The sequence below is a fragment of the Podarcis raffonei genome, chromosome 6 (assembly GCF_027172205.1).
Source record: "Podarcis raffonei isolate rPodRaf1 chromosome 6, rPodRaf1.pri, whole genome shotgun sequence".
Classification (NCBI taxonomy): Eukaryota; Metazoa; Chordata; class Lepidosauria; order Squamata; family Lacertidae; genus Podarcis; species Podarcis raffonei.
In genome coordinates, this window is record NC_070607.1 from 64,044,207 (window position 1) to 64,060,008 (window position 15,802).

Sequence of the window (15,802 nt, forward strand, 5' to 3'; positions counted from 1 at the left end):
GTGGCTGTTTTCTTTCATTCTAGTGTAGTCTTACTGCTGTTGGTGCTGGCGGCACATATGCAGTTCCTTTCCTTGGATCGTGAACTGCTGCCATAATTGGTAATTTCAAAGTACAAAAGTAGAATCAAGTTTACATCCAGAACAGCTGTGACCCATTACAAACCAGTAGCACGGTCAGGGCTGCTAGTGGTCCTCCAACATGCATCTGGAAGTCCATGGCTTCCCACCCATGACATTTTCCTCTCCAAGCCTTCTCTATGCACCAGAGTGAGAGGAGGAGAAGCTTTCAACATGGCGCCGAGGTAAGACGCGCTTACCGGTGCTCTTCGGATTTCTTTTAATCTTCTTTTAATCCTTTATATTTTATCTTAACTGACCCAGTCAGTCTTTGAAGCATTTTATAATTGCTGCAGCTACATGCTATGGCAACTTTCTGAGAGATTTGGCCCTGCTCCAGATTGTTGCAGACTGCTCCTTGTTTCTCTCTTATCAGCGGGCCGGCCTCGGCTGCTAAAAGAGAAGAGAACGCCATTATCCTAATTGGAGAGAGGGTTATTATGTTATTTTAAGAATCGTATAATCCTTGGCCTGAGGAAAGTATGGGTCAGAACAAACGCTTGAGAGACTTTGACGAGCCCCTATCATCCCCTAAACCAAAACTATCAAGGTTGGTGCCTCACCGGAATAGAAGAGGGAGTGACAATGCTGAGCATTGCTTTGCGGTGGAAACCCAAAATCGCTTCCTACCTCTAATTGATTTAGAAGCCACTCCAACTCTGACGACTCAAAATTTTTCAAATGTAAAGCCTGCAAAGGAGAATACGAAAGAAAAACTCTCAACACAGGATGATGGTTTAACATCTGATATGAGGATCCTGCTCGCAGAGCTCCATCTTACAGTAGCAAAATGCAAGGAACTTGGTCTTATCTGTTGCCTCACCTTGCCTAAAGAGGCCAGCCAAACTGGCTGAAGCTGCAATCCTAAGAATGTCTACTCAGAAGTAAGGCCTACTGAATTCAGTGGGGCTTACTCTGAGATAAAGGTTTAGGGCTGCAGCCTTAGTTTCACTGTGGTCTAAACCACTGAGCCTCTTGGGCTTGCTGATCAGAAGGTCGGTTGTTCGAATGCCCGCAATGGAGTGAGCTCCCGTTGCTCTGTCCCAGCTCCTGCCAACCTAGCAGTTCGAAAGCACACCAGTGCAAATAAAAAAACAAGTACCGCTGTGGCAGGAAGGTAAACGGTGTTTCCATGCGCTCTGGTTTCCATCATGGTGTCCTGTTGCACCAGAAGTGGTTTAGTCATGCTGGCCATATGACCCAGAAAGCTGTGGACAAACGCCGGCTCCCTCGGCCTGAAAGTGAGATGAGCGCCACAAACCCATAGTCACCTTTGACTGAACTTAACCGTCCAGGGGTCCTTTACCTTTATAGACAACCCAGCTCATTCCTTCAGGGAGCTCAAGGCAAGGCACATGGTGCTCTATCTCCATTTTATCCTCCCAGCAAACCTGTGCAACAAGTTAGACTGAGAGATAGCAACTGGCCTAAAGGGGAGCTTTGTGGCTGAGTGGATGTTGGGACTCTGATGCTGAGACCACCATTGCTGTACTGACTCTTGCTAGGAATGTTGCAAGCTAAAAAAAAATGGTTTATGGGAAGCTATGTTTGGCAAGTTTCAAGTCTATTAAATTAAACACGAGTGATCTGTAGCACTTTGGAGTACAGCAGTGTGCAAAGCAAGGAAGAGTTACAATAGATTGTTTTCTACTTTTAAAATTACATATTGTTGCATTAATGCCCATAGAGGCAGATAACTTGGTTTATCTTCTGTAAACATAGGCAAGGCATTTTAAAAGGCAGTAATGCATTGCTTGTTCCACAGCAATGGATTTTGGAAGCCTATTGTGTTACGGCAAGAGAACCCATGAGTTGTTTTCAATTAGTTAGGAAAATTGTATTTTAAAAATATAAAGTCTAGTGCCTTCTATATGAATTCTCTCTCTGATTGGGATTAAAAAAATAATAAGAGAATGCCATTGCTGTTCTCAAGCAACACAAAATTCATCCACCAGATGGCACCATCTACAGTTACATGCTCAATAGTATTTGAGGGTTGCTAATGAAGGGGGTTCCTGTCCCATGACAAGAGGTATAAAATGCACTTGAGTTCCGATTGACGTGTATAAAATCAATCGTTTCTCCCACATCTTCTTCCCAGAGCCTGCTTTTTCTATCTGCAAAAAGAATCTGGCCACTGTTTTATTTAGCAGTAGGAGTTAGAAGGCCAGGGGGACAAAGCCGTTAAAGTAGGATAACCCTGCCAACTTTCTCACCTTCTGCATTGAGGGGGGGGGGGGACCATTTCCATGTTCCCACCAATGCTTCATTCTTATTGCTATTTGCTCCTTGCTCCTCCCTTCTTACCTGTGAACCACAGAATCGCTCATTCTGAAAGGAATGCACAAGGTCAGTCTACATGAGAAACAAAGCAGTTGTAGTGAGGTAATAAGAGAGTTGTCAGCCCACCACTATCAGAATAGGCTGCCCCATTGTGTCAGATCGCAGGACTGATCACTCTTAATTTTTAAAAAGTCTTTACATGTTTAGAAAGTGTAGTAAGTTACTAGCCTCCCTTTTTCCCCAATGGCAGGTGGTACACATGGGAGTCCAGGGCAATCTCCTATCCAGTGTTTGAAACTCCCATTATTCTAGGCGCATTTTGCGACAGGGAATTTCATTAGTGTGAGCAGTTTCTGAGCTCTGGGCTCAAAGATTTCAGATTAAAACTGCAGAATGGAAGGAAAGGAGGACCTTTTTCTGCCTCCCCACTACTCTTATGAAAGACTGGAGAAGAGACCCTCTTAAGAATATTAGGGGGGTGGGAAGGGGGAGGACTAGACCATGTGAAAAATGAACATAATATTTTAGCTGCAGTTCATTCACTTTCAGCTTTGTGTTCTTGTTACTATAAAAGCACGCCTAGACATTCTGTTGTTGCGCCTATAACCTCTGTTTAAGGTGCCATTTAGCTCCGAGCTTTCATATCTCAGTTTCTAACACTGCTCCTATCCCAGCACTGGGAAAAGAGCTTAAATGGAACACCTTCCCCCCTGCTCTGCTAGCTTTTCACCTACTTTTTTATAAAATAGTCCAACTATCTGGACTCTGAAGCGAAGCAGTTCATCATTCTATGACCTTGGGATTCCTAATACCCACCAATAAAGATAAAGGATCCCCTGACCGTTAGGTCCAGTCGTGGCCGACTCAGGTTGCGGCGCTCATCTCGCTTTACTGGCTGAGGGAGCCAGCGTACAGCTTCCGGGTCATGTGGCCAGCACGACTAAGCAGCTAATGGTGAACCAGAGCAGCGCATGGAAACACAGTTTATCTTCCCACCGGAGCGGTACCTATTTATCTACTTGCACTTTGACGTGCTTTCGAACTGCTAGTTGGCAGGAGCAGGGACCAAGCAATGGGAGCTCACCCCGTCGCGGGATTCGAACCGCCGACCTTCTGGTCGGCAAGTCCTAGGCTCTGGTTTAACCCACAGCACCACCCGCGTCCCAATACCCACCAATACCCTTGTATTAATAGATTTGCCCAAAGATAAGGAGCTGAGTTGCTACACTTTATGGAATTGTGAGGGAGAAGGTAACAAGACAGATACAATGAAACGGCTGAGAAACTTCCAACACAGGTTGACTGCCCTAGTGATGCTCAGCAGAATCAACACAGCTTCATACAGTTCAGTGTGCAGATGGACAGCCATATAGCATCCACAACAAAAAGAGTCGAGCTCAAGTTTGAATTAATTTAATGAAGTGAGAATACAGTATTGCCAAAAACACAAGGCACTGCTGCTCCAAAGAGAAGCAAATATTATTTCTGACCACTACAGAGCGCAGCTCCTTAATGCAAATACAGGAGGCCATTTTGGCAAGACTTACCCCGCTTGCTTTAGCACATTTGTGGAGAGAAGCCAGTGCATTCATTTGTAAACCAGAGGCAGGCTCCACATTCTCAGATTGCAATATTCAGAAATTTAGCTTCCGTAATTTGTAAGAACAGGAAGACACAAGGGTAAGCACTGGTGAATCTATACAAAGCACTGAAGAGTAGGATTAGTATAAAATGGGAGCAAAGAACAATACAGAGTTAGTTCAAGTACACTGCCTGCCCCATACAAAAAGGACATTGTTTATAAGGAAGATTCAGAAAGACACCTCTGGCCCTTGAGAGAGCTGGAAAAGGCAGCCTGGGCATGCAACACAGGAAGAGACCGTATATTGTGTATCCCAGGAAGTTTACTGTGCAGAGGGATGAAGGACATAGCCAGCATGTTAAATTTTTTATTCTAGATAGAGCTAATAGCTCCACCTCTCCACCTTGACCCCATCTGTGGGGTGCATGGAAAGGGAAAGATACACTTCAGACAGCACAGTCACATCATCTGCCAATGCACCCCTTTTACAGGAGGGGGCAACCTTTGCGCTTTTTGTTCTTCCTGACTTGCAAGGCGGCTCGAGTTGCCATTTCGAACACTTCCCGCACGCCGTCCTTCGTCTTGGCTGAGCACTCAAGGTAGCCAAAAGCATTGATCCGGTTTGCCATGTCTCTCCCTTCCTCTGGTTTCACTGGCTCCTTGCGAAGACAAAGAGAAAAACGCAATCCAAATTAATGAAACCTCTGCAAGGCTCGATTTAAGGAAGAACTTGAGTTAGTACAGGTGTAACACCCTATCCTGGCCGAGAAAAGCAGCACAGCTCCTCGCAGAAATATGGGTGGCCATCCACCCAAGAATTATGAGGAATGTCAGAGCTGATTAAGAGCACCATTGGAGAAGGGCACTATCTTCCAGGTGGACCAAAGATTTAGAGTATATGGCTGCAATATCAAGAAATAAGGTAACATGAAATCATAATGAAAGATGGTAGTATCAGAGTTGTAGAGTTGGAAGCTACCCTGAGGGTCATCTAGTCCCAACGCCCTGCAATGTAGAAACTCAACTAAATCCATACATAATATTCCAGAATCGAGACGCTTGTATCAACCTCCTAAAAGCAACCCATCATCTTTCTAGGAGTGCTCCACTAAAGAGCAAATGATTATTCACAAGACATTTTGTTCTCTTAATTACCAATATAATATGAGATGGGAAACTTGGGGGGGGTTTGAAGTTAGTAGAACAATTCAAGTACTGACAAATCATTTTAGTTTTTAAATAATATTCTGATCTCCCAGAAAGAAAAGTGATTCCCTAAATTTGTTGTGTGAAAAATCCAGAGCATTTACAAGTTTCACCTAATACTTCAGTGTAATATTTTAAATAAGATGCATATTGCATCACACATTGTATGGAGTAGAGCACAGATCCATGTATACTATTTAATTGCATTAACTATCTAATTCTTTTTTTACACACTTTTAAGTTTTTTATTTACTTTTGAAGATTTCTCATGTGATCCTGCTTGGAATAATGCTTCCTAGTTACAGAGTTTCAGAATACACAAAAGGCACTTGTTTTATCCGGAAATCTTCAGTTATCTCACCCATTTTAAGGGGTATTGGATGACTTGCTGTTTAGAAAAGGATAGGAGGGATATAGATTCTCCCCAAGAGCACTTTACTGCATAGCAGCAGCCATCAGTAATTCTGGTATGAAGAGTTCTCCAAGCTGTGGCAACAGTGGCTGCTGGTTTGAAGCCTTCCCAGAAACATCACAATGACAACATTACACAACATTATGTAAAGCAAGTGAATTATTTCTTGCTACAAAAACTCAACAAGCTTTTTTAAACAAAAAAAATACAACAGGCTCCTCCTACCTGTTTCATCTTTGCCAGTTCCCTCCGGGTGTGATCATCATTCCGCAAGTCCTTCTTGTTCCCCACAAGGATGATGGGCACATTAGGGCAGAAGTGTTTCACTTCAGGTGTCCATTTCTCTGGGATGTTTTCTGGAAAGGCCGATCACATTCTCATGAACCAGGTCAGGCCATGAAATAAAAGCCCTCCTCCCAATGAAGGACAGATTCACAGGTATAATAATCCCATGGCACTTAAAAAGGAAGCTGTTTGAGACCTCTTCAAAACAGGCCACCCCCAGATCCAGTTCGTTGCCAAAAGCAAGACTGGATACAATGAGAGTCCTATTTCCAGAGCCCTGGCCAGCGTATGGCTGAGAGCCTGCTCTCCCTACCACACCCTGTAGCAGCTGAAAGGGAACACTGAACTCCCTATGCCAATGAAAGAAATAAAGTGACTGGGAATATGGGAAAGCTCTCCCCACACAAATCCCAGAGCCACAGCAAAAAAAAAAAAAAAATCCCTGGAGACGTGGGCAAAGATCAGTTTCAGAGAGACAGAACACCACACAGAAGGAGCTGTGCAGAAAAGTTCAAAGCATCTCCCAGCGCACACACTTCCCTGCAGAATCCAGCTATGACAAATACTGTCATCATTATTAAGTCTATAGTGCTAGCAGATGCCCAAGGAGTCAACACAGTTTAGTAGTTGTGTAAGGCCCAGTTAACTGTTTGCCCTCAAATGCAGAGGCAGGATCCTATCATCATCCTCCAGCCAACAAGATGCTGTTTAACACAGAACTGCTCTAACATGGGCCTTGCTGGTTATATCCTGCATCATCTGCCAAACCTGTACACATATCTATGTGTAGAGGCTGTTTAAAAGTGTCACTACCTGCAGTTTTAGAGGCGAAGTGTTATCTGTTAAAATGTGACAATACTGCGGTCCATAAAGTCCTATGAATAAATTCCTAGTTAGAAATAGTGCTCCTGATTCTCGATTGTGCATTTGAAAGCAGTGGTTACTGGAATAAGGTTTCCCCTTTTTCAAGTGAGAAAAATATGGCAAGCAGCCAAACATTTGAAAAGCCCCTGGATAACAGGGCAAGGCAGCTGCTTTCATGTATAGACCAGTAGGCCTTTATTTATTACCTACTTATCTCATTTTTAACTTGTCCATGACCAAACAAGGTGGGGTACCTCAAACAATATAAAATAAAACCAGCGACAATTTCAACAAAATTATTAACACATGAATCAGCCAGTATAACCTCTGTTCTTCCTTGTTTGTTCTACAGAGATCCAAACTCGAATCCAGGTCTTTCATGGAGGGGGGGGGGGAGACAGGCCAGGGGTTCCCCACCACTGATCTTGCTCAATGTCTGCTGGCTCTCCAGCAATGTCTTTTCCATCTACTGCCACTGACCATTTTAACTGAAGATGCCAGAAATTAGACTTACAGTCACCTACTCAAAAAAATGTGCTCTACATTGAGCTATGGCACTTCCCTTAACATTCTTAGACCACTGCAACAGTTGTGGAAAATCCTGGGAACTGTAGTTTAAGGGTGCTGGGAAATGTAGCTCTGCAAATGACCTCCTAACAACTCTATGCACCCTTAATAAACTACAGTTCCTGTGATTCTTTGCAGGAGGCTATGCTCCTTAAAGTGTGCTTTAAATATCTGGTGTGAATGTGACATTTGTTTCCCAAAATAGCCATTGCTTATCTGAATCTTGCAGGGACTGGAAGAATCTCTACTTTGAAAGCTAAATTAGGTGTTTCAGCTTTCCCAACTCACCCGCCCACAGAGTTCCCTTGTATCCTGTGGGTGTGACCATGAGCCACCAAATGGGCAGTATCACATGCACTGTGTCCTCACGGCCTCTTACCTCAAGCCTAGAGTGCCATAGCCTTACCTAAGCTGTCTGGACTATCAATGGAAAAGCACATGAGGATAACATCTGTGTCTGGATAAGAGAGGGGCCGTAGCCTGTCATAGTCTTCCTGCCCAGCCGTATCCCAAAGGGCCAGCTCCACCTGGAGAGACAGAAGGAAGTTTATATCAGTGAGCAGCAGCATCAATACCACTCTGGATAAGAAATCAAAGCAAACAGGAACACAGACCCTTTTTTCTTTCTCTCCCCATAGTACATCTTGGTTAACAGGCAGCTTTAAAGGCAACCTGGCACAACATCTACCCTAATTAAACTGCCTGAGCCCAGGAATTGATTATGGCCATTATCCAATGTGTTTTATAGGACTGCAACGCTACCCTCAAGGGTGCCACCAAATGGTGTCAGATGATCATGAAGCTGTCAGGAGAGGCCAGGTCCAAACACAGCTCACAGCAACATCCCTCCTGACCAACGTGGGACAGTCAGTTACAAGATGTGCAGACTCTCAGAGATAACAGTATGACATTGATAGCACTTTAGAACAGTTCTACTGAAGTTACTGTAAACATTTATTGAGTATTTATGATATGGACAGTACACAGCTTGGCCCAAAGGGAAAACCTAACTTGAGGCAGGAGTGGAGACGAATAGGATGAAATCAGGGTTTTGGCAACAGGTGACAGAGGTAGGCAAGAACATTTTAAAGGGACTGGTGTCAGAAGGAGCAGCATGAAGTTCAGCACTCAGGGATGAACTGCAACAGAAACTGATGTGATATTTAGTTGGGGTTAAAAGCATATGTACGCTCAAAGGTGCTCCTGTTAGCAGAGAGAGTTACCTGTTTCCCATCTACTTCAATGTCAGCAATGTAGTTTTCGAAGACGGTTGGCACATAGACCTCTGGGAATTGGTCCTTACTGAACACAATCAGCAGGCAGGTCTTCCCGCAAGCACCATCTCCAACAATCACCAGCTTTTTCCGAATCGCTGCCATGCCTGCAGAAAGAGAAAGAAGGCTAGATATGAAACACAGATCACAAAGACGCTGGAATCCTACAACAGGGATGGACAAAAAGTAGTTTGGGATCTACTAGTAAATTTCTTGGTGATTTGTAGGGTATTGGCAAACGTTTCTGACTCCCGATTTTTTAATGATAAGCAACAGCAAAACAACTTTTTCTGCCCAAATTAGGCTGCTAAAATAAAGATAAGCTACTAACCAGGAGTGGACTTTCATGTGATGGGTTGGCGGCCTCAATTCTGTTCCAATACTGGAGGCAAATTCCTCAGCTTAGAATGCGCTCAGAGGCACCTTATTCTTTAATTCTAACTGTTTGTCTTTTGCACTTAGCTCTAATGGGTAAATCTTAAGGCTCTAATAAAAACCCAAAGCAGATTGGACTCGATGGCCCTTGTGGTCTCTTCCAACTCTATGATTCTATGATTCTATGATTCTAAGATTGGACAAACCCCAAGCCTGCTCACCCTTATGCTACTGGATAGCTGATAACTCCTCCTTGCAGGCAAGGAATATTCTGTGCCAAATATAGGGCAACTCTTTATCAAGAAAAACTAAATCCTGCAATCGCAATGAATTATGAAAAAGCAAACAAGTAATCAGGCGCTATAGCACCCTTATATTTCAGAGTGGCCTGAAAATCCCTCCTGCTACCATGCAGCATAAGGAAGTTCATTTTAAAATGTCACAAGTACTTTCCTGATCACCTCACAATTCAAAAAAGCCACACTTTTCTTTGACTGTCTCACTGACTTCACTTGCAAGAACATGGCTGGGCTACATTTCAGAACAGATGTATAGATTAGCTACAAAAACCACAAAAATGTCACTGCACACCAGACTTTCTGTGAGTTTCAATCCAGCGGAAGTTATTTTAGAAACCATAAAGTGCGCCTGGAGAGCACAGTGATGCAACAGAAACAACACTCAACATGAATAAGCATTTATACTCGAGAAAGGTCCAGCTGAAAATTTCAAAATATTTAGACGGCAATATTGTGCAAGCAAGGAAAAACAATTATCCTTATGACTTATAACATGTATCACTGCCTTTTCTGGACAAACATTCTGAATAATATATATTACTGCCCTTCCCTTCCCCAGCTTCAAATTTTTGAGGCTGCCCTCATTCATGAGGTTTTTTTGGGGAGGGGGTGCTCTAATATGTAGTTTCAACCCCAAATCTGCACCTATTGGATCTTGGGGTATTATGCTAAAGGCACTGGTGGACTGTGCTGGGGAGTGAGGGGAGAAGAGAGGAGAACTTTGCTGTTTGGAGCAGAGCCAACAAAGGGATTCCATGGGGAATTCCAAGGGATGTGTGTAAGCACATTCACAGCACAGGAAGCTGCAGCCAGATCTCCTCTAGCAACATTTCACCCTGCATATATAAGCAATGCTCCAAGATAGAGGTGGTGTGGGCTCCGAGCACAAGGATAGCCAGAAGTCATTCTGAAGGCTGGAAGTCCTGCACAAAGTTTTGCCCGCATTCTTGCCTTACAAACCAAGAAAATCACACAGGTGTCTAAATTAGGCACCTGTAAACAGAAGGGAGATCAGTGATGGAGCAGAACACCTGCCATGTAATGAAAAATCAGGTTAAAAAAGACGAAAACACCTGGGATATGAATGTTTCAGAGGCTCGGCATTTGAAGTTCAAAGAACTATAGTGCTCGATTTGTCTGGATTTGTCTGCTGGATTAAACACTCTTGCAACAGAAGCCAGTGTACTCCCCTGGAAATTACACACTCATACCCCAACAGAAACTCCCACAACACAGGGAAAAGCACCAAGTATAATCAAGACTTGTGTCATAAATAGATTAACTAATTAGATTCAGCTTCAAAAAGCAAGATGAAGTCCTCATCCATTCGTTCAGCAGGTGAGCAATAAGCATTCCTCCTACTCTGCCTGCAGCCAAGCTGACTATCAAGAAGGTTGCATCTGGAACATTTTGCCATAAACCTAGACCTCCAGAATACGTGCAGTATTGCACTCCTTTCTCAGCTGCCAGACTTCTCAGGGGCATCAGCTGTATAACTTTGATAATCTCTGGGGTTAAGACAGCTATGCTGTTTAGCATTCTGACAGTAAAAAGAGGATGGAGTGTTAACAGGGCTGAATTTAAGCCTTTCTAGAGTCCCCAATTCTTCAGAATTAATACCTCAATTCAGCCAGCAGACACAGAAGATGTCAGGAGTGAATGCCTTGTCATAAGACTTGCCAATTTGGAACAAACCCTGCCCAACTCAAGACTATACAGTCTAGAGGTAATAATCTACACAAAGGCAGAAGCATCAACCCACACGAAGGGGGGGAAACACATCCAAATCTAGGTTGTTTAAAAAATAAAACTAAAGCTGAATCTAGTATTTAACTATCTGAGACATTTATCCATCTCCCCAGTCATGAAACTGCTAATACTGTAATTGTTGGATGGCATCTGTCTGTCTCAGGATACAGTGGAAGAGTGCACCTTCAGGGGTGAAGTCAAACTGTTGGAGAGCTACAGCACCTGCTGTGGCTGTAGAGACATGTTTTGTTGCAGCTGGGGCAGATGAAGGCTTCCAGTTGTGCTGATGCAGATGTGGCATGGTATTTCTTCTCTCTGTGCTCCTCCCAGCAGTCATTCCTCCTCCTCTGGTCACTGCTATGGATATGACTGTCTCCAGGTTTCTTGTGCGTGTCATTTACAAACAACATTTCTTGGGTAGGAACCTATCACACTTTTGTCTTGGAATGGAGACACTGCCTGGTTCAACAGACCCCCATCACTCCTTGAATGGATGTTCACACCATCTTCAGTCAAGCTGAAGGCATAGGAGAGTAACAGGGAGAAGAATATGCCCAAGAGAGTTGGGGCAAGAACACAGTGCTCTTTATAGGGAAGGCATCCAAGGATGAGCCGCAATGCCTTTATACAAATCTATGGTGACACCACACTTGGAATATTGTGTACAATTCTGGTTGTCCTTTATCTCAAAAAGGGTGCTATAGAATCAGAAAAGGACAAGAGATGTTCTGTAGCTAGAGTTAATTCCTGGGGAGTGGGAAAGGTTACATCTGAGGCTTTTTAGTTGTCTTGTTTGTTTGTTTTTGTTTGTTTTTTTTAAAGACAAGAGGAGGAACGCTTGACATTTATATACATGTTCTAAGTTTACTAACTGCATTTATATTTTCCCCAACAACAAAATGTTTTCTGGATGGCTTCCAATAAAGGAAAAACAAATGCATATAAAAATAAAAACGAAACCAATAACCATAAAATCTAAGAACATAAAACCAGCAGCCAGAGGATAAAAGCAACGTAACAAAAACTCACAGCAATACCATAATTCTGAGAGTTTTAAAATGTGTGATAATATCGAGTCATAAAATCGACACTGAAGCCAAAAAGGTTTAAGAGCCTGATAAAATAGAAAGATCTTCACCTGGTGATGAAACACTGACTAGAGCATAGCTGTCGGGTGAGCCAAGGAAGCATCGTGTGGAGAAAGCACACAGAGAATAGACATTTTGTTCTCCCCTCTCATAATACTAGAACTTGATAATACTAGAACCAATGAAGCTCAGTGGTGAGAGATTCAAGACAAGAGAAGAGAGGCACACAGCACAGAACCAGACAATGGAACTCTCCACCACAAGATGGCTTTCCTACAATCAAGTGGTATACAAATTTTCATAAATATATCATAAACCCAAATAAAGTACCTCCAAGCAGGGATATTCCTAGATTATGCAACACCCTATTCATACCTTGGCCCTGATTCATGTTATCTACTGTATCATGACTGGATAGATCTGTAATGTTGCTTTCACAGTGCAGAATATTAATATCTGCCTTTATGCTATTTTGCCTTGTCAAATCAATTCAACACAAGTTGTTCTAGGGTGCAAAAAAACAACAACAAACAACCCTCTCAGGAAAGACCAGAACTTTGTGTGTTTGTTCTAAATAACAGCATTTTGCCATAATTCTTGCATAACAGGCTTTACTTTAACTGATGTGCTTCAAATTAGGACAATCTCTTGTGTCCTTTTTTAAAACAAACATACATACATACATGCTTCTGCATGTGGTGGGGAGAATTAGCATGTAGACAACTATACAAACATGAATGCTCCCCTCCCAAATCTCACGAAGTCGTCTGAGGTGCAATGGGGGGAAGCAGATGCAGGTACTGTTCACAACACTTCACCTGACTACTTTGAACCCATAAACATTGAATGGAAGGAGGAGACTTCCAAGTGTGATGGTTGGCTAAAAGAGGGAAGGCTTGAAAAAGTCAGAACATATCCATATTGATAAGCAGCTTGTTCTCAGAGACAAAGCCAACAGGAGCTAAATATTTTATTCATCACATTCAGCCTGCACTCAGTGGATAAAGCAGATGGGATCATCGCTCTTAAGATACTGCCAGTTAAATGTGGAGAATTGAATATCATTCCTTTTCATCCAGCCTACTGCAAGAAATTATGCCAGAGATGGGTCTGACATTTGTCATCCATATAACACTTTTATTGAGCAAAGTGTTTTATAAACCTCATTTCATTCGTCCTCAGCTGGCCTTTCAGGGGGGTTATTTACATTTTATGGTTTAAAAATGCAAGCAACTTTATTGCTTAACCACTGGTCTTTGCAATAATAAAAATAATAAAAGCACAGTTTGGAGCACACAACATAAAGCCTTCTTAAAAAGTCATAAAAACCAGTAGTCCGTTGTAATGCAGGCATACGAAGGGAAATTATGGACATGGACATGGCTACAGCAGAGAATCTATGACTACCCTTGGGACTCGAATCTGAATCTTCAGTGATCCAATTTATTGGAGGTTTTAAAGCAGAGGTTGGATGGCCATGTGCCAGGGATTCTTTAGTTGTGCTTCCTACAAGGGATTGGACTAGATGACCCCTGGGGTTCCTTACAACTCTACAATTCTTTTATTCTAATTTTAGAGATATAGGAAGGGGTAAGATGTTTAGAATAGTTGACCTATTATTCATTATTCTAATTATTCTATTATTATTCATTTTAAAAAGTGTGCCATATATATATATATATATATATATATATATATATATATATATATTAGCAGTGAAACACATATCAAACACCTAATGTAGATGCAATGACAAAAATGTTTTAACTTGCCTTTTAGAGGGTAAGCGGGAGAGCGCCAAACAGAATACATCTTGACACTGTGAGGTTACCTTTTGTGGCTTGGGGTGGGGGGGTTGGACAGCTCTGGCAAATACAGGTGATATGTTGCCATAGGAACTCATTGTTAAATCACTGTCCTGAATAACTAGGCAATAATTGAAAGCAGGCAAGAGGAATGTCTCTCTCCTCACCCCTTAGCTACAGAGGATGTCATCTAGCAGCTTTGAAGTGTGTGTTTAAGTAAGCACAGCCTGCAGTTAGGAATTCTGTATTCTAGAAACAGGGTGCTGGCAGTCTCCTTCAAGATCTGGTGTGGGAGAAGAGGGGTGCTGAAGTGCTCGAGCTTTGTGCTTCCACCCATGCTCAACTTGTGCACATGCAAACATTACAAAGATCTCCTTCCATTCCTTCATTTTGTTTGACCCCACTTTTTTACAATCCAACTCACCCAACCATATACAGTGGTACCCCGGGTTAAGTACTTAATTCGTTCCGGAGGTCCGTTCTTAACCTGAAACTGTTCTTAACCTGAAGCACCACTTTAGCTAATGGGGCCTCCTGCTGCCGCCGCGCCACCAGAGCACAATTTCTGTTCTCATTCTGAAGCAAAGTTCTTAACCCGAGGTAATATTTCTGGGTTAGCGGAGTCTGTAACCTGAAGCGTATGTGACCCGAGGTACCACTGTATGCGGATATGGGCAGCCATATAAATTTTATTAATTACTTACGACTGCTAAAATGAGCTGCTATCTTCCTGGCACCTCCTTTAAGGTACATACAGAACAGAACTAGGCCTCCCTAGAGGTAAATAACAAATCCCCCAAATAGTGATATAGTGGCATTGATATGCTAGCCTCTTTTTTCTTAGCTCATGATCCACAGTGCAAATGAAGCAAGTTGTATTTGTAGGTCTCTTGCTGCTTATTTTTTGCATGAATGGACTTCCGGGTTAGCGCCAGCGCTGAATGGCGGATTTCTCCCGGAGCTCCGGGAGAGATCTGCTTCGCGGGTTCGGGTCTTGTTGCTCACGGCGGAGCAAAGACCCTTAAAAGTCACAGGCGCGTAGCCTGTGAACCGGAGACTCGGCGGGCACCTTTGCCCCCCCCCCGACGTTGTGAAATAGCCTTTTTAAAGGCTATAGATCAGCGGAGGGGTGCGTGGAGCGGTGCTGAGAGTCGCTTTCACCCAGCCTGCGAAGCGAAGCCGCGTCGCCATCAGCGGAGAGCGCTGACTTCTTCCGAAGATTTTGGACTAAAAGAGAGCAACTTTCCGTGAGTAGGATTGAGTTTGCATTACAAATTGGACGTCAAAATTAATGAATTTGGGCACCGAGACGGATAAGTACTAAAAAGGAAGTCTGCTTACCGTCCTGCAGCAAGATTAAAGCGAAAGACAGTGAAGCTGTAACTTCTGACAGGAGCTTTTATGAGCTAAGAAACCCAACACCAAGCAAAGAACTCCCCCCCAAAAGGCAGGGGAGGGGGGGAAGAAGGCTTTAAAGGGATTTCCTGCCTAATTTAAAGGAGATTGAACTGATTACCGCTGCTTATCTACCTGGGGGTCGGACTGCCGGAGGAAAGACACCGGCTAAGGACGGTTGCTACAAATAAGGTTAGAAGTAACTGACATATAGACTTTGGTTACTCTCAACTTGAAACATCGTATTTGGCTACATAGTAAGTCATTTGCAGGACACTTTTAATTTGGATCTTTTACAAAGTAAGGGACTTGGAGGGCTTTTGCTTTTTGAAAGTGTGGGAATAATTTAAATTTCAGAAACTGATTTTGCGCCCTCTAGAGGATTTGGTCAGCTTCAGGAACTAAGTGGAATTTAAAACCTGAGAACTTTTTATTGTTGACAGTTTAAGACTGTGGGAATGACCTTGAACGAAAGACTTTGTTATGGCAGATGGTAAACAG

At 43.0% G+C, this 15,802-nt stretch overlaps 1 protein-coding gene across 3 annotated transcripts in view; it reads right to left on the reverse strand.

The window, feature by feature from the left end:
• Positions 1-3,797: 3,797 nt before the first annotated feature.
• The window catches only part of RHOC (ras homolog family member C), a 30,079-nt gene continuing 18,074 nt past the window's right edge, over positions 3,798-15,802 (reverse strand). For all 3 annotated transcript variants that reach the window (XM_053393504.1, XM_053393503.1, XM_053393505.1), the window contains exons 2-5: positions 8,540-8,697; positions 7,723-7,843; positions 5,826-5,956; positions 3,798-4,641 (exon numbers count right to left, since the gene is read on the reverse strand). In XM_053393504.1, coding sequence (XP_053249479.1) covers positions 4,468-4,641; positions 5,826-5,956; positions 7,723-7,843; positions 8,540-8,695 — 582 coding nt within the window. In that variant the 5' untranslated portion in view covers positions 8,696-8,697 and the 3' untranslated portion in view covers positions 3,798-4,467. The remainder of the gene's footprint in view (positions 4,642-5,825; positions 5,957-7,722; positions 7,844-8,539; positions 8,698-15,802) is intronic.